Genomic DNA, 19,589 nt, shown 5'->3' with positions numbered 1-19,589 from the left:
TGAGCAAGGGACTCACGTCTGAGCATACCCTGCCAACTTATGGCGAACAAAGCGGTACAAAAGGGGGCGGTGATGGAAGGAGCATCTGAACCAATCAAACACTCACACCCAGTCAACAGATCTGGGTTTAATTGATCAGCGTTCTTTAGCCCACTCTGGCACCCCAGTTCAGACATGGCCATATGCAAATCAGTCTGACCCTGTGCCTCATGGGAACAGTCCAGCCCGAACTGCCAAGCCATGCCTTCCCTGGACCGGAAACAAGCTTCCTAGGACCGGTTTCTGGCATTTCAGCCGTCTTCAGCCAGGCTTGCTTGAATCCAGTGGCAAAGTGAGCAAGGGACTCATGTCTGAGCATACCCTGCCAACTTATGGCAAACAAAGCGGTACAAAAGGGGGTGGTGATGGACAGAGCATCTGAACCAATCAAACACTCACACTCAGTCAACAGATGTGGGCTTACTCCATCACCGTTCTCTATCTGTTGACTGGGTGTGAGTGTTTGATTGGTTCAGATGCTCCGTCCATCTGGCTGAAGACGGCTGTAATGCCAGAAACCGGTCCTTGGACACTTGTTTCCGGTCCAGGGAAGGCATGGCTTGGCAGTTCGGGCTGGACTGTTCCCATGAGGCACAGGGTCAGACTGATTTGCATATGGCCATGTCTGAACTGGGGTGGCAGAATGGGCTATAGAACGGTGATGGATTAAACCCAGATTTGTTGACTGGGTGTGAGTGTTTGATTGTTTCAGATGCTCCGTCCATCACCACCCCCTTTTGTACCGCTTTGTTCGCCATAAGTTGGCAGGGTATGCTCAGACGTGATTCCCTTGCTCACTTTGCCACTGGATTCATGCAAGCCTGGCTGAAGACGGCTGTAATGCCAGAAATCGGTCCTATGAAGCTTGTTTCCGGTCCAGGTAAGGCATGGCTTGGCAGTTCGGGCTGGACTGTTCCCATGAGGCACAGGGTCAGACTGATTTGCATATGGCCATGTCTGAACTGGGGTGGCAGAGTGGGCTAAAGAACGGTGATGGATTAAACCCAGATCTGTTGATGGGTGTGAGTGTTTGATTGGTTCAGATGCTCCGTCCATCACCACCCCCTTTTGTACCACAAAACTAATTTAATGCATCTGTGAGAGAGTAGTTATGGAGACTTGAGGGGCACTGTTAAAGGGTGGTAGTGAGGGAATCCCTGACAGAGGTGGTCACTGGGGTCACCAACAAACATTGTCGCACAGGGCGCCACCAGCGCTATAGCTGGCCCTGCCTGCATTAGACTTATTATGAAGGTATTTAACTGTTGAACCCAACATTACATCTGGATGGATATATTTACTTTCAGAATTCACATACAAATTCGGGTAATTTTTATTGAAACCCTGTTTTTCCCATTTATTTTTCTCATCATCTGAGGCTTCTTCCTGGAGATCTCTCACCTTATTGAAGGAGGTTTAAATTGAATTCATAAAGAAACAGTACACATTTTCTGCATTCTACATAGTGTTTATTCTTGATCCTCAGTCTCATTTTCTTGCACAACTGGCTCATTCTGTAATGTACAATATTTTGCCAGTTAATATGCATATTTATTTAAAAGCAGGACTAAATCTTTTGCAATTGTAACACCATCACACTTGACCACTGCAATTTCTTTTGGGTGCGGTATTGCCTTCAATAAATCCAATGCATAAGCACTGTTTTTATAGGAGCTCCAGAAGATGTCATAAAGGCCCTCTGTGATCACAGTTGTCTGAAATCATGAACCACTGAAAAGCCATATTGGTTGTCTGGGTACAATGTCACATTCAAATTCTCTGACAAGCAGCAAGCTCTTGTCAATGCAACCAATTCATCCATTTGTGCTGAAGTTACATTCGGGAGAAAAGATGCTTCCAAAGTCTCAGAAAAGGGACATACTGCATAGGCCCCTCTCAATTCTCCATATTGATATTGCAAATAAGAACCATCAACAAATAATGTTTAATCAGCCATTTCCAAAGGAGTTTCTCTAATGTCTAGTCTAGGTTTGGTACATAATTCAGTAACCTCAATGAGTGGTTCATCATCAGTCTCATCATTTACATTAATCTCCCTGTCTCACAATTCCTGTATGAACTAGAAAGCAGTGTTGCTGTGTTAAAAAAGTTACATCTATTAAGAGAAATATTTGCTGCTGCAAATAGAACATAACGAGTCAGCCTACTGTTTGTTGTGTGTTGAGTTCTTGTTTGGGTCAACAGAAGCTCCACGAGTGTGGGACATATACAATTCCTACACTTTGTTCAATGGAAAAACAAACAGCCACAACCAATTTCAAACAACCTGGAAGATTTACAGCTACTGGTTCCAATACTAATGATAGCTTTGTCACTGGTCACATCAACCCATCAGCTTCCTGGCCAAGGATTTATAATGAACAACCACCTCGTTCACGTCAGAATGAAAAGAAAGTTAGGACCAAATTTATCAGAAATTTTGCATCGCCCTTGCGCCACGCAAGGGGATGCAGAGCAATGCAAAACCTAGAATGAGATTTACCAAGCCTTGCAAGGCCCTACGTGGTTTCGTGAATCTGGAGTAACACAAAGCAGTGCAAGTCACTGCCTTGCGTTACTCTCCCCCAGGGAGGCATTCCATGGGTGGAGCATAGGCGTTCCCATGCATCCACCCGTGGATTGTGAACATTCCCAGATTTACCAATACTGGTAGACCTGGCAATGCGTCAGAATGCTGTGCCTTCCCATGAGAGGCATTACAAAGAGGAATATTTTTATTTCGCCTAGTTTTTCCTATTTCTCCGTGTGGTGCATTCTGCTGCACCCGTAGAAAGAGGAAAACGCCTCGGAGGATTGTTTTGTACAAAAACAATCCTGCCAGTAACCCAGGCACCCTTGCACCATGGTGCAAGGGTACCTGCATGGGCAGTGGGCAGTAGTTTGTGGGCCAGCAGAGAGCTGGAATGCACCATAACATGATATGCTATGTGTTTGTATTGGACTGGTATTGTAGTAAGATGTATTTATGTGTATAGTATTGGGTATTTGTTATTATTGTGGTAAAGCTGATGTCAGCCTTATGATATTGTCTGTGAAGGTATCTTGTTATTTTATGTGGTGTTTCTTTCTCATAGTTGATGAATATGATGAATTCACCGTTGAATAGAATATACTATATGGGATTAACATTTCTAATCTCCGTTTTGTATTATGAGGCAATAATCAATGTTATATATATATATATATATATATATATATATATATATATATATATATATATATATAAAATAAAATAAAAAATGAACCTAGATTACCACAGATTGTTTGTTCATACATGGCCTCTATTTGGTAATTATATAAAAACTTACAGGGGGTCAAGGATTTTTCATTACATTGTTCTATTGTTTCCTGCCCTTGACACCGTGATCTCTTTTCAGGGGGTCCCTATTTCCTTACATTGATGCACCATAACTTAACACAACACTGTTTCACTATCTTTCACTTCCTTCCTCTGTTTGCCCATGTGTACAATGTATAAAGCAAGAAAATACACATTATTGCTAGTCCTAGTTATAGAATGGAATCCTTTTATTGACTGGGGGTGGGGGAATGTGGAAAATACAGACCAAATGCGTTTTTTTAATGTAAAAATAACTTAAAACACCAAAAATAACATTAAATAAACACTTAAAATAGTGAGGCGTAGAAATGTTGTCACCAGATCATCCTATCTCCCTAACTTTAACACTGTCTTTTAGTGAGTGATGACTCTGATGCTTGGTTTCTATAAAAACATAGCTCAAATGTGTTTCTGCAGCACAGTTTGTAGAAATATCGGTTCTTGTTTGGTTCTTTGATGGGACTCTCCAGAACTAATACTGCTAAAGTTGTCGGAGCGGTATTATCTTGGTATCTGCAAAACAGGATCGCATTTCCTTTTTACGCAAAGGGCAACCTAAGCAGACCTCATAAATATGTTGTTGGTGATAACCATAAACATATTATAAAAATAGCCATAAAAATTAGCAATAACCAGAAACATAATGTGGTACTACCCAAGGCCACAGCATAAGAATAGACAGAAACATTTTACTATAATAACCACAGGCGTGTCTTAACAATGACCACAAATGACAGGCTTTATTTACATCCCTGTCAATGTTACTTATTTTTTCAACTTTTAATGGAGGACTGGATATGTCCACACTCCTCCTCGCCCACGTTCAAACCTACAGACTGCCGCAGCTCTGGGAGATAAATCTGACACCACAATATAAAGTATATTCTCACTGCCACTTGAATGTACAGAGAAAGTAAAATATAAAACGTGTCCAACAAAAAACCTGTTGGCAGCACCCCCAACTTGTTCCAGATTGTGTGCAGCCGGAGCCATACAATGTATGTTAACATATGAAGGGCTCAACGCGAGCAAACACTGATTACTCAAATCCCTGCCAAGCAAATCTTTTGTCCAATGGGGTGCACTAATCCAAAAGTCTGGAATCAGCAGGGCCCGGTGCTCGACCTTTCTGCCTAACCAGCAAATGCTCCAAAGCCTCTGTGGCAGCCTCTTTGTTAGGTGGGTCTCGCGAGGACGGCTCGCGCCCGGCCGGACATATATATTGGGGTGTCCAACTTTTTCTGACTGTCAGATTGGTTGGCTTCTGCTGCAGCTTGGACGGCGTCCAGTGGAAACATGTCTCAGTATTCCGGAAAAGTGAGTACATTCTTCATTCGCAAACGCCTCGCCATGCTGCTGGACAAAAAGTGGCAGGAACTCTTCGTAATTATTTTGCGTTTTTGTACTCCCGAGACCAGTTTTTAAAGGCCTTGGAGTAGAGCAGGAAGCCGCTCGCAGAGGTGGTTTTCGAGTAGCTGTGACGGCTGGGCTGGTTTTCCTGACGGCAATGACCGTGGCCTTTGACTTGGAGCATTCCATTGCTTTATTTTGTCAAAAGTGGCGGCTGGAAATATCTCCCGGCCCACGCTTCACACTCTAATGCAGACTTTTTTTTTAGGGAATTCAAAGCTCGCTGTTGTTTCTCTGTGGATGTTTTCGTGCTCCTTTTTGATGTGTTGATCCTTCTTTTAGGGTGGGACAACCCTCGATAGAATAGTAGGTGCAAAAGCGTGCAAGGCTTCTGAGGTTTCGTAGAGAGCACTGAAAATAACGTGATGAGATGGAACGTTCCATTATTTCTTGGTTACATCATAGATTACATTTCAGTCGACAATTGGCAGAAAGAGTTTATATGACTTTGGAAACATATGTACTTGTTCCAGTATAGAATATTCCTTTCAGTCAGAGCTATAAAATGTATGAAAACATAGGGTTTAGGGATTTTAAAACTTGACTACCATGACGGCGAACCATTCTTTGCACATCTTGGGTGGGATATTACTGTGCCTGCAAGATTACAAAAATGTCCTTTGAACATTTGCATCCACCGAACTCATTTGAAGCCCAGAATCAGGGTGCAAATTAGTCGTAATGGATTAGCAAATCCACTTTTTGTGGTTTCTAGGTTGATTGAGGCAGGAGATTGGGTCTACCTCAAGCATGGGAGAAGTTCGGGTACATTGTTCAAGTTCAGGGTGTTCATTCGAAGTGAAGAGGACTAGTGGTAGATGCTCAGAGGTAGAATTTAGGCTTGTAGCCTTACATAAATAGAGGAATTGTGAGGGATGAACCAGTGGTGGATCATGATCATCAGAGTGGTGGTTGGATGATGATGACTGATGAGGAGATGTTGAGGGGGGAGTGCCTATGAGAAGTGGTGTTCAAGTTGTGGACAATAGAGGTGCATTGGTGTATGGGGCTGCAGATGCCCAAGCTCAGGACTGCGGAGGTCCACAAGGCCAAGTTCATAGCTCACGCAGTTCCCCGGTTTGGTTGAGGGATTTTGCCAGCCAAAATAACCTTTTTAGGTGTACTCTATCTGTTTTACTTTTGTTCATTTCTCCACAGTTGTATGTTATTTTCTGCTTCTCTTTTTATGTTTATAGGTTCATATCTTCTATGTGTTGTGGCTTTAAGAGTTACGAATGTTAGTTGAAATTTTTACTTTGGATTCCTCTTGTGTAGTTCTCAGGAGTTTGGTTTGGTTCTAGCCTCCAGGGATCCGCACAGAGGTCCTGTTGCCAATACATCTTATTAAGACAACTTGGATCAGTATATTTCAACACTTCTGTGTTCTGTGTAGACTGCGGGTCTGCCGTAATCTTGTGAGACTTATAGATTTCCTATGCACTAGCCCTATTGCTTTGGTTAGAATAAATAGGTGCACTTCACAGCCCCTCACAATCTATAAAGGGACCAGGCAGGGTTGCCCCTCGTCTCCTGTCTCCTCTACTGTTTGCTCTTGCCACTGATCCTTTGGCCACGTGGCTACGGTCGATTCATCTGCATTGTGGCATTGCATTCCCGGAGAAGCGGTTTCTACTATGATTGCATGCAGACGATATTTTGATCTTTGTCGAAAACCCAGATATTAACCTCCCTCGCATCATTGGTTGATATGGACCATGGTCGAGGCGGACATGAGGTGCTGAAATATTCTCCTGATACCCCTTTTTTAGAAAATCCGGGTATACCTACTACACTAGATAAAGGGTTTCAAACTAGGCTTGCGAAAGCTGGACTGTGGACTCTTGGGCAAATATTTGTATCCAAAAGTTCCTGTCCTACAACCAATATGTGGAGAGGCAGACACTGACCACTCTGGATAGAATTAGACATGCTGTTAGGTCGAAACGGCAGTGGTACCCTGACAAAACAGATGAGTTCACCCCACTCATGTAGATGTTTAGAGATCCTGGGGTTAAAGATGGGTGGTTCCAGACTGTGAGGGCTGTTTGCCCCCACCCAACATGTAGCCCCATGTATTGCATTGGGGAAGTGGGAAACAGATACAGTGGAAGACATCCAATCCGAGGTCTAGAAATACGGTTGCATGTAAACAAAAAAGGTTTCCATGAACTACCATCATAAGCTTCTCGATTTTAAATTCCAAAACAGATTGCACTGATCCCCTGCTTTGCTACACAGAATGGACGCAGATTGATCCACCTATTGCACACAATGGTGAGTCGACCCGGCAGGTTTCTTCCACCTGGCCTGGGAATGCCCGCAGGTAGAGCTGTACTCAGCTGAGAGAGCATGCGCCATTGGTGATATTGTTGGCTTTTCAGTTGACTGCACCGCCAGAGTATTGCTACTGGGTTATGTCATCTATTTACCTGAAGCAGAGCGTAAGTTAGTGCCTGCCCAGCGTATGTTTGCAAAGCGCTGACTAATAAAAACGTTGATGAAAGTCCCAGCTCCTAGGATTGCAGATCGGCTACGTATGGGGGAGAATGGTCTCAGACGTTGCTGCTATGGAGATTCCACAGGTCAGACCCAAGGACATATGGGCTGGCTCAGACAATACCTCCTTCAACAAGGCCCAAGGGCCAATAGGACAGATGATTGCCTGCTGCAGTGCTGCAATTGGCTGTAAATGATAGCTAGATGGATCACATCATACAGGGCATGAGTTAACCAGAACCAGCTTGACCCTTGGGGACACCCCGCTGCGCTGTTGGTGCCTGAAATATGCCTCGGTGGTACCTGCTGTACCAGTTATTCTTATCTGTATTATGGGAAAAATAAGACTGCTTCCTCACACTTGAACGTGCGATGTCTGAGAGTCGTTTATGGATAATGATAATCCACTGTCTGTTTTATGCAATACCTAACAAAAGTGCTATAAAACATTAGAACACTTTCATCATAAGAGTTATACTATTATGCAAGCATAAAAAACAAAAACAAAAATAATATACCTGCAAAAGCACAAAGTGCATGCCAATTACATGGACTTTTAAAGTGAAGCCCACTGCATTTCTCACATGCTTCAGATCTCACATGCTTCAGATCTCATCTAGGGCTTCTGAGTAGTATCTCTCTTTTGTACCAAGCTAACACAAAAGCTAGTGTTTCTTGTTGAAGAGGGGAGGAGTGGGTGCTAGTTACAACGGTCCCCCGATCGACTCAGAACAGAATGATTCTTGAAAATGAGTTTTCTTTTTATTTCACTTCATGTAGTTGCAGTACCGCTCGCGTCCACTTGGAGCATGTGTCGCCATTGAGCAGGCCCCAGAAAGATCCCCCTGGGAGCTCTGATTGTTTGCACACAACACATGGCGGTCACGTTGCAGATACACGCTCCCCCTGTGGTTTGACGTCTGACCCCCGCTCGTCGCCTTTCTGTTAAAAAACAGCGCCTGACATCACTTTGCTTCGGCTGGAACAAGCTAGCGCTAACTAACTACAGATGCCATCTGATAGCTGCGATGGGGGTGCTGCTGGAATACCGTATCAGACCATTACGGCTTTCCTTGCAGTGATAGAATTTCAGCAAGAAATACAGCCGTATTAAAAATTATGGATTTTCAGCCTCTTCTCGTCTCCATTCTGGCACCTGTGCAAACAAAACATTGAGCAAATACTTCTAAAGACAAGTTAGAGAAGAGGCCCGGAACATGATTTTCATTTAAATTCGGGTTTTATGAAGCACAGATGGGTGCTGTGTGTGTGTTTCTTGCTCTGTGGTAAGGATAGCGATACGTGGTGAACCGGGGTTTGTTTCCTTTACACCTTTTATATTAAAACGTGGCCTGACACAGAATGCAATTTGTATATTTTCAGTGTCTTCATACATTGGGGCATATTATCAAGGGGGTTTATCTCCGCTTTTTTGGCTTTAAAAGCCAAGAAATCGGAGATAAAATGATCTCCCTATTACCTAGCTGTCGCTAACACCAGTTAGCGACAGCTAGTAGGAGATAGCGACCATCTTGGGCCCCACTTTGCATGTCAGAGAAATTTATCACTAATGACATGCAAAGTGGGCGTGCCAAGATGTTAGCGACTGGAAACAGTCGCTAACATCGCTATCTCCTATTACCAACTTTTGGAGATATTCGCGCTAAGCGCGAATATCTCCAAAAGCTAACACCTGCCCAGAGCAGTTCTTAGCCATGTTATCCAATGGGAGGTGGATAACATGGCTAAGAGCATTAGCTCGGTAATGCCTGAATATCGCTGACTTTTCAGCGATATTCATGCATTGCGGCCGATTTTTATCGCACTTGCGATAAACCTTGGTAATACCAAGGTTTATCTGCGATAAAAATCGCCGCAGGTCGGCGATACATTTTTGTCTCTAACCAAGCAATAGCGATAATTATCGCTATTGCTTGGTAATATGCCCCATTGTTTTTTTAGGTAGCGCTTAAAACGTTTTTTGCCTTTTCCAAGGACAGCAAACAACAGTTGCAACTTTTGTCCAATTTGATGGTACTCATTTTATCGATTATAGAATGTTGAAAAACTGAGGACTTTGTTGTAGTTGAAACCTTTGACCGACAAATCAGATGAATGTCAACAGTGTTTCATTTGGTGGGATACGTGCTTATGAAGGCCAGTCGGAATCGGTTTGAGTCAGTCACTTTAAAGTTGCGTTTGAGAGGTACAAAAACAGGAAAACCACTCAATGTCTTCCCAAAACTCAAGGGCCTATTTACAAAGAAGTGTCACACTGCGGTCACCTTGCTGTGCTGCACTGCTTGACAGGAAACAGACAGGAATGCGCCTCATCTAAGGCAATATGGCTCAATCCTGCCTCTTCTCCTGTGATGGCGCCCTTTTGGCAGCCTAGAGCCAACGCAGGCACCCTTGCAGTCCATACAGGATTGAATTTGTGCAGAAAAATGCACCTTCCTGCACAAAAACAATCCTTAGAGGCATATTTATTTTTCCATCTGTGCTGCAGAACGCAGCACACATACAAAGAGGAAGTATAGAGGAGAAATATACACCTCTCCTGGGAAAGCGTATGTTTTCAGCGCATTTCCAGACCTGCCAGTTCAGGTAAATCTGGGAATGTGTCAAAAACGATGAGAGTTGCGTAGGACCAGCCAAGACAGCCTGCTTCCATGCTTCCCGAACTAAGTGAAAGATGAATGTATAATCCTGAGACTTGATCTCCATTTGTGGCCTCCATTCATAGGGTATATTGTGTTTCTTGCATAAGTCATTAAGCCTCACGCTACCTCATTTCCTAATCCAGAAAACACAGGCATGCTAAGAGACAGGCCATTCTTCAATTAACAAAAATTGGGCATATTTATAAAAGTGCTAGGAAACCCTCTTGTCTATTATGGCCTCTGGTCCACACTTAATTCCTGGTTGCGAGCTTATGTGAATTTTGAAAAAATGTCAAGAGAATTGGAAGAAAGGGACAAAACAAATACAAACATTGCGCTTGAGTATTTTCAGCTATGGGTAATCTCATAACATATACAACACAGTCCAAAAGCTGTTTTGACTCTTCATGATATCAAAAAGAGCTGGTTCTGCTATTACACCTTTATACAATAAACCTATCACTCTAACCTCTATACATAAGGCAATATGTTTCCTAATTAACCTTGTCTACTGACTGAAAGATCTACATAAGAAGCATCAGTCCTCTGTTTATTTCACCTTATGTTGTACAAAACTATACATCTGATTTTGGTTCTGAGACATAGGATTTGCAGTTTGGACTCACATCTTGGGTCTCATCTCACATCCTGTCAAGGTTTAACTACACTTGTATGGGACATAAACAGCTGGCCTGTTCCTGTACCATAATACTTGCTCCTCTCTTATTCCAGATCGTGTTCTATGAAGGGAAATGCTTCACAGGCAGGAAGCTGGAAGTCTTCGGCGACTGCGACAACTTTCAGGACAGGGGTTTCATGAACCGAGTGAACTCAATCCGTGTTGAGAGCGGAGCCTGGACCTGTTTTGACCACCCCGACTTCCGAGGCCAGCAATATATCCTGGAGCGTGGGGAATATCCTGACTTTCACCGCTGGAACGGGCATAATGACCACATGGGATCAGCACGACCAGTCAGAATGGTAAGTGAGATATATTTACAAGACCTTTGTGTGCTCTTTGGCAATGGAATTTATACTCACCCTGCCATGTCACTCAGTTCACATAGATCAAACAATCCCAACATAAAAGCACTCGCTGTCTGTTTCAGGTGTGGAGACCAAGAACCACACATTAAAAGCAGCAGTAGATTCTTGTGTTCAGTTACTTACAGTGCTTACTTGGTAAGAAATTAAACGCCAGGGCCCTTCTCAGAGGGCCACTGCAGCCCACACCAAGCATTGCCCCTGCCAGGGCTGCCAATGACAGTACCAACATAACACCCAACCATTGCACTCCTACAATTGTGTCAATGCAGACAATTTCAGGCCACACAAAGCTATAATAATGGTGTGAGAGGCTGGTATTATTCTTTTTCAATGCGATTTGACTAATAACCCCATTTGTTGTGCTCATCTCAAAATTACACAGACAGCACCAACATGTGGTTGTCTGTCAATAGAGCCGGCGCTGAAAATTAAGTGCCGGTACTGAGCACTGGAAACCACTGGCTCAAATTAAGCACTGCAGTTACAGATTTTTAAAATGGTCACCTAATTCTGCGCTAGTCCGTAATCTATAATTCTTGCATAAAGGAATTCACATCTAGTTCTCTCTCTCTCCTTCTCTCTCACACTCACAAACCCACACACACACACAGAAGCATGTGCATACACACACACACGTGCACACAAGCACACACCCCTACACACATGCACACACCCACTTGCACTTTCTCAGATCATACTAAATTCCCCCTCCCCTGCAGGCACAGTACCTTTAGTATTGCTTTGTGCCTTTCACCACGTGCCAGACAATCAAGAGCCTTTTGGTGAGAGAAGTGATGATGTCATGGGTATGCTTGTTTGTTTTAGGGCAGTTCTCTTCTTCAGGCCCTTCCACCAAATGTCATGCAATACACACATTTGTCTGTGTAATGCTGCTATGCAATACTTCTAAATTTCAGTCACTTATAGATTCTGTTAGCGTCCCATATTACTTCCAGGTTAATACCAAGAAGCAGAAACATCTGTACTAAACAACATTATTACAGGATCATGGTTACAGTGCAAAACAGTCAGGAATAACATCTGCTACTCCATGTGCAAAATGTTTTATCACATGATTTTCCCTAGCCTATTGCTTGTGGTAACCATTCACTTACAGAATTTCATTGATTGGGTGTAGTCACCATGCCCCTCTGCATTTACAGTAATCGCGTAATTGTTGAAAATTGTGATAAGCTCATTGCTGCACTTTTCTAATGATAATGAAGAGTTTTGAATCCTAGATATCATTTTTCAGGCCTTATTCTTCAACCCACCACCAATGGCTTATATTAAGACCTCATACATGAGATAACTTTTAATGTGCTTGTCACATTGTTGGAAACCAGATTGTTAAACTATGGGAGAGAAAGGCCACAATCATGTGCTCCCATGAAGTCAAACCATTCAAATTCCTAATAAGTAAACAGGTTTCTGCAAGGAATCCCTAGCTTCTGTTGGTTGCTTGGCAAAGGCATCAAAGTTTTCCTGAGAGAAAATTGCATGTGGTAAACCAAAACAACAACACAGTTAAAAAATAAGAAAGGTAGAATTATCAAATCAAATTAGCTAAAAGAACAAATTGAAGAATATTCAATGTAGAGATGAGTGGTTATTAAAATACCAAAATCATCCCTTAGGGAACAATGGGAACAAAATTACCATGCATATAAATGGATTGCCTTTGACTAGGACCTAGGCACTTTCTGAAGATGACCAGGTTTGGGACAAAGGAGCGAAATTTGCAACAACCTGTTGTTCATCACAATCAAGTTTTATGGAGTTCAGGGATTTAGGCTGGTCAGCATGTGAGGTCAACTCTAGGTGCTTTGTATCAGTCAAAGGTTTTACCTTCATACTTTGAAATGTTTCTTATAGTTGGACATCTTCAATGGGACACACAACACATTGTGTATACATGTAAATGAACTGTATGCATCCATCACTTAGGAAAGCAAAAATGAAGCACTTTTTCTTATAATTCTGAAGTGTGCTGGAAATAGAGATTTTAATAGGATCAAAACAAATCAAGACACTTACTTGGTGATGCACAAATAATAAATATTCATAAAAAAACGATTTCCACACATGATTTGTGTGCTATATAGTTGTATCAGTAAAGCTGTACATCTGTGCAAATTTAGTTGCCATTTCAATTGAAAATGGGCTGTCTATAAATGAGAATGTGCTACGACACAGTGATTTAGTTACATAAAAAAATCACTCCGTCTTATATCCATTAAAGTTAGATGGGCCATGAAAGTTTTTTGTTCTGAAAAGTGGGGTTTGGTTCTAAAAAGTTTGAGTGCCACTGCCTTAGATGAATCAAGATACATTTTCCATGCTTCCTTCTCCAGTCTCAACATGTGCCTTGCCCTAGAATGTTCGTCCCTCAGTTTTTTTATAACAGCTTTTCAGGATATCAGCTCTAAACTTGCTTTGTTTTTCACTCTCCTACCCCCTCCAAAACTAGTCAACTCCAGCCCTTCCCCCAGGGGATCAAAGCCCCCATGGTTGAAGGCGCCTTTGGCCTGTTATGACTGTAAGGGAAGGTGTGTCCTATCATCTATTGACATGTGGATAAGATCTTGGAGAGAAATGTAAGACAGGAAGACGTTTGTATGGAGAAAGCTTTGAAGCTGGTCACTTGACCACCTCTCATGAGGGACAATAGGGCGTGAAAACCTATAATTATTCTTGAGCCCTATTAGAGCCAATTAAAGGGAGATAAGTGTGCCACCTGAGCACGCTGGTAAAAAGCTTTGGCAGAAGTGTGATAATTCTAGAAAAGTACGTTTTGCAGTGTAGGTAATACAGTAATATTTATTATTTGCTTTTTATTTTCCTCAATTACTTAAATTAATGTGCATGATGAGGCTTCTAGGCATTTCCTAAAATAAGTTAGCCAATATAGCTTTTAAAATAATGATTTCACTTTTAAGTTCTACTTACACAAACATGATCCTAAATCAAGGTTATCTGTTTAGTTGCAAGTAAATAATTATTTCATTTTACAGAGTTTAGCACTGGGCAACTGAGCATACTTTTTCAATTTTCTTTTACAGATGCATTGGAAAGGGGTAAATCTATTATTTAAAGTAAAAAGCATGGTTACTCTTTAACTTTTTACACACCAGTCCACCGTGTATTACCATATGGGTGTTTCCAAGCCCATGTTGTGGGTTTTGCTCCAAGTTTGGGTAGAGAAAGTTTTCTCTGCAAGCTCACATTAGACTTTAGAATTTTAAGCTACTTGTACCATTTGTGCGTACTTTACAGCTGACTTACACAAAGGTTAACCATACAATTCAAATATATAAGTGGCACCATGCATAGGGAAGGGGACTTGCAGTTGGGAGGGGTTTTGCAGGTCCCAACTGCCCAGGTGTCAAAATACCAGTTGGCCTGAGTTGAAGAATAAAGGGGAAACAGTTTGCTTTTGTACACACATGAGAACACCCATTTTTAGGTCGAGCCTGGGCAGCGCATGCGCTGCTCTGCGAGGCATGCTGTATTTGAGTATGGACTTATAGCTCCGCCCACTCTCCGCCCATATTTGTTTTGGGCTTGTGTCATTGTCCCTTGTAAATGCTGGCTTCTGATTTGTTACTAGTCTTGTTAGTCCCTCCTTAGTACTGCCCTGTCTTCATTTGTAACCTCCTATGAGGACTCGGCTTTTTACTTCTGCTGTTACACGGTATGTCTTATTTAGTCTGTAAGCACTATTTTCTTTAATGAGTTTCTCCTATTGCAGGCACGGCATGCTTTAAAGTCTTTTACTTTCTGAACGTAATATTGTAAAAGAATGAACAGGTGTTTGTCCTTCATCTCTCTCAGACATTCAGTCTTTACAGGCTTTTATACTAGAGTCATTCTGTGATCATTGAATACATGTCCCTTGAAAATAGTGCATATGTGGAAAAAGAGATTTCTCACAATCCTGGCTGGGAAAAAAATGCCTGTTTCTTACTAAAGTTCTCCAAATTAAAGGTACCCATTTGCTACTATTATGCAATTAAAGCTACTTTTTAGGAACCTCAAAATGGATGAAAAATTGAGTCAGATTAAATCTGTTAATATAGTGAGCTATGTCTGCAGATATGATGTTTCGAAATGCATTCAAATCCAAAGGCCGGTCAATTGGCTTCCATCCTTCTATGGTTGATAAAAACAATATGTATGAATCTGAGCATAGTAATAGCTGCTACTTACAGACTTTGAAAGATGCCACTACGTGAAAACCAATCAGTTTGCAACAATTCTGAGGTGAACAGATAGGTAGGAGTCCAGCCATTAACTTGCCTGTTTTTTTCAGCATGGCGAGCACTACCGACTTGAGCTCTTCGAGGGCTGCAACTTCACTGGCCAGTGCATGGAGTTCTGTGAAGACTGCCCATTCCTGCAGGGGCGGGGCTGGAACAAGAACTGCGTGAATGCGCTCAAAGTCTACGGCGATGGAGCGTAAGTAACTCATGCAGAGCTGGAACACAACATTTCTGTTCGGTGGAGTTGGGTGACCAGGCATACCGGATTCTGACAGTCATGGGGGCATATTTGCTAGAGGAGTTGCTTCGGTGGTGCAAGCCCAAAATGGGGATTATGAAGCCACACAAGGAGACCTTGCATGGCCCTGAGTGGCTTCATAAATCTGGAGTAACACAATGCAGCGCAAATCACTACGTTGCATTCCATGGGAGTTGCGTGGGTGTTCCCACGCAATTCCTATGGTTTTAACGTATTCCCAGAATTACCATCGCTAATACACCTGGGAATGCGCCAAAAAGATATGCCTTCTCTGGAGAGGCATAACGAGGAGAAATATCTTTATTTCCCCTTGGTACTTCCTCTTTCTATGTGTGCCGCATTGTGCAGTACACATAGAAATAGGAATATGCCTCTCAGGATTGTTTTTGTGCAAGAAGGTGTCCTTTACTGCAAATAAACAATTCTGCATGTAACGCAAGCACCCATTCGCCATGGTGCAAGGATGCCTGATTAGGCACTAGGGAGCCCATTGTGCACTAGTGTTGGGGAAGGGACATGAATCGGCGCATTCCCGCTCTTTCCCTGTAGCTTAGCGCAGTAAGGTGACTTGCTGCGCTGCATTGCATTACTTTTTCTTAAGTATGCCTCCTGGCTTTTAACCATATATCCCAATACATTTCAAAAGATTTTTTCACTATACAGCATTAACAAACAGTATAATTCATTATAATTATTTCTGCCACATACAAATATTACAATGTATTTTCTTAGTGTGGTACACGGTAACTGACGTATCAAGAAATCAATTCTGAAAGCCTAACCTAAAACAAAACTGGCACCTAAAAGAGTAGGAAATGAATGCCCCTAAAATCTCAGGATTGTGTTTTCTCATCGGAATAAGTAGTACACATACAGATTTTAAAGGAGTAAAAAAATGAAAGTAGCAAGGCGACGTAAAAATAATGTAGTCATTGGGATGAGTGCCACCTACGGAGCATGAGCAGGATTCTGCAAAATCTGTCCGAATTTGTAGTATATACCTCCAATACAAATCGTTTTGTTTATGACTTCTGTTGTGTTGCGGTCTTTTGAATTTTGGCAAATAGTGGTTGATGTCATGCAAAACACTAGGGCTGGAAAAGCTCTGGTTTCAGCACCTGTCAACAAGGAAACTAAAACTCGTGCTGCCAAGCTTTTCTTATTCTTAGATTTTCCATGAGCGTCACAACAGTGCAAAAATGGTGGATGCTGTGTAAAATAGTAAAGACTATTTTCACAGTTTTCAGAATGATTCTTGCTCCATGGTCACCGCTTGCTATATTGGCATATGTTTTGGATGTCAGTTAACCATAGCTCTGTTGTCAAACATAATTCTTATTAACTAAACTTTGGATAAGGACGAAGATCCTTTCCAGAGTAGTGGCCATATTAGGATCAGGCACAACATAATCATATAATGTTTCTATGCGGTGTCGCAGTTGGTCGAAATCTTGACCTTCTTCTTCCTATCTCTCATATAGCCATGATGAAATAAGGGTATTCAACCCAAGGTTAACAATCCCACTTCCCAGGACCCAAGCAAGCGCTTAGAGACCTGCTGGTGATAATGCGCTCAACAAATACCAATTAACAATTAAGCATATGGACTGTTTTTAGAGGATTTTGTAACACATAAAGACAATGTCACTACCATGTGTCTAAATCCTTGGATCACTAGAATGTGAAGAAAAGATGGCCACTTACTGCCCATATCGGCATGTTATAACTCAGTGTCAGAGAAACGCATGTGGCACCATCAGTTTACCTCTGATCCCATATACAGTAGACTGCAATGGACAACCTTTTTATGGATGAGACTACGACTAGCTAAAGTTTTAAAGCTGGCAGCAAAAAGGTCTCTGGTTCATGAATGTCGAATGGTACGAAACAATTCAGGCTACCGGTAGGCCAACCACTTTTCCTCAATGATTTCTATACAACATGAATGATATATCTAACCAACATGGCTGCCTCTTAGTAACAACCTTGCTCACATCATTGACACAGTATTTAAGGAATCTGTGATTCACCTTAACTTGTATGATTTTGGCAAGGGCTGCTGCCATTTGGTTAACCACAGTCTGATGTCATTGCTGTATGATTTAGAGTGAACATGCATGTGGAGTGGGCAGGGAGTGATAGTAAAGTGGGGTGGATGGGACATTTTAGCCTGGATTTGTCATCACTGTTTGTCTGATGCTGTCCAATTCCATTGTTTGATCACTGTTGAATTCTGACTGTTTTCTCTCTTAGCTGGGTGCTGTACGAAGAGCCCAACTACCGAGGGCGCATGTACATTGTGGAACGGGGGGACTACCGCAGCTTTAACGAATGGCAGGGCCAGAATGCCAACATCCAGTCCATAAGACGAGTCGTGAACTACTTTTAACAAAGCTGGTTGGATACAGAACGACATTCCTGTGGACACTGGAGTGTGCAGCAACTTTTACCTCTTGTCACTGAACACATGGAATAAATTCTTAAACTAATATTTTTTGGCTGGTGATTTTTATGAGAAGTTTCTTGGCACGAATTTGAATTGAAACCCGTGACTTCTGGGCTGGATCCAATCAATCCCTGCCTCAGTAGGAAAAAAGACACATGTCACTACAAATCAGGCATTGTTTTTATGAAATCTTCTTTATCTATGTCTACACTGCTTTAATAGAGAGTGAATATTAGGCAGTTACAGCCACAATCTGTGGTGTATGCCCCTGGTAACAGACTGAAACAGCACTGAAATTGCCTTTGCCCCACACACAGTTCCTCACTGAGACAAAGAGCATATAGACATAGCTCAGAAGAATTCATCTTCAATATTTCCAGTACTTGCCTGCTCTACCCTCCATTTTAATGGGATACATAGTTATACCGCACACACTGAGAAATATTGGCACTGGTTATGTTATTTCGATTTGTATATTGCACTAATCACCTGAAGGGGATCCACGCGCTTGGGCAAGGTGTGTAGGTGTGTGGTTCCAAGGTGCTTATATGAAGAGCCAGGTCTTTAGCTTCTTACCAAACTCAAAAAGTGAGGAGGAGGCTTGATCTGTCGAGGGAGGTCATTCCATGTCTTGGGTATGATGTAGGAGAATGAGCGACCTCCAGTTTTCCTTTTACAGATGTGGGGAGTGTGTGTGAGTGAGAGTGAGGCAGAGCATAGGCGTCTGGTGGGTTGGTGAAAGTGTGTGCGGCTGTTCAGGTATTCTGGTCCTGTGTTGATTAGGGCTTAGTATGTGTGCTTGAGAAGTTTAAATTGGCTGCGCTGGTGAATGCGCAGACAGTGTAGCTTCCTGAGGAACAGTGTGAAGTGGGTGTGGTGTGGGAGGTCGAGTATGAGTCTTGCGGCTGCATTCTGGATGTTCTGGAGCCTTTAGGAGGTGTTTGGAGTTTCCGGTGTAGAGTGGGTTGCCGTAGCGCAGCCTGCTGGTAAAGAGTGCTTGTGTGATGGTCCATCTGGTGCTCTGAGGCAACCATTTGAACATCTTTCGCAGCATGCATAGGATGTTTAAGCAGGAGGTGTACACTGCAGTGACTCGTGCCATCATGTTGAGCTTGTCATCTAAGATGATCCTTAGATTTCTAGAGTGGTCTGTGGGTGTTGGTCCTAGCACTGATGGCCACCAGGTGGACTCCCATAGAGAGGTCTTGTTGCTGAAGACCAGTACTTCTGACTTGCAGGAGATGAGCTTCAGGCAGTTGGTTCGCATCCAGTCTGCCACCATGGTCATGCAGTTGGTGAAGTTGGTTCTGGTGTTGTTTGTCTTGTCCGTCATGTAGTGGGTGAGTTGGGTGTCATTGGCATAGGAGTTGACAGTGATGACAGTGATGTCATGTGATCAGATGATTTTTGGATTTTTGGGAGCGGTGTCATGTATATGTTGAAAAGAGTGAGACTGAGGTGCCATCTCTGTGGTACACCGCATATCAGTTTCTTGGTCTCTGAAGTGAAGGCTGGCAGCCTCACTCTTTAGGTTGTTCCTGTGAGAAAGAAACAGATCCATTTGAGAGTGGATTTTTGTATGCCAGTCTCATGGAGTCTTCTGATG

At 42.5% G+C, this 19,589-nt stretch overlaps 1 protein-coding gene across 1 annotated transcript; it reads left to right on the top strand.

Annotated features, from left to right (window-relative positions):
• Positions 1 to 4,578: 4,578 nt before the first annotated feature.
• Positions 4,579 to 18,026, top strand: CRYGN (crystallin gamma N). Its single transcript, XM_078664349.1, has 4 exons — positions 4,579 to 4,717; positions 10,702 to 10,950; positions 15,329 to 15,474; positions 17,791 to 18,026. Exons 1-4 carry the CDS (start codon positions 4,697 to 4,699, stop codon positions 17,924 to 17,926), a joined length of 552 nt encoding a protein of 183 aa, XP_078520475.1. The 5' UTR covers positions 4,579 to 4,696; the 3' UTR covers positions 17,927 to 18,026.
• The last annotated feature ends 1,563 nt before the right edge of the window (positions 18,027 to 19,589 follow it).

This window comes from Lissotriton helveticus, chromosome 10, assembly GCF_964261635.1.
Source record: "Lissotriton helveticus chromosome 10, aLisHel1.1, whole genome shotgun sequence".
NCBI lineage: Eukaryota > Metazoa > Chordata > Amphibia > Caudata > Salamandridae > Lissotriton > Lissotriton helveticus.
This window is presented reverse-complemented; position numbering and strand designations above follow the sequence as displayed.

Bases quoted from the DNA above. Each gene is read 5' to 3' on its own strand.
- CRYGN (XM_078664349.1), top strand. From the start codon at position 4,697: ATGTCTCAGTATTCCGGAAAA. The intron at 10,951-15,328 runs GTAAGTGAGATA...TGTTTTTTTCAG, and splicing joins CAGCACGACCAGTCAGAATG to CATGGCGAGCACTACCGACT. The intron at 15,475-17,790 runs GTAAGTAACTCA...TTTCTCTCTTAG, and splicing joins AAAGTCTACGGCGATGGAGC to CTGGGTGCTGTACGAAGAGC.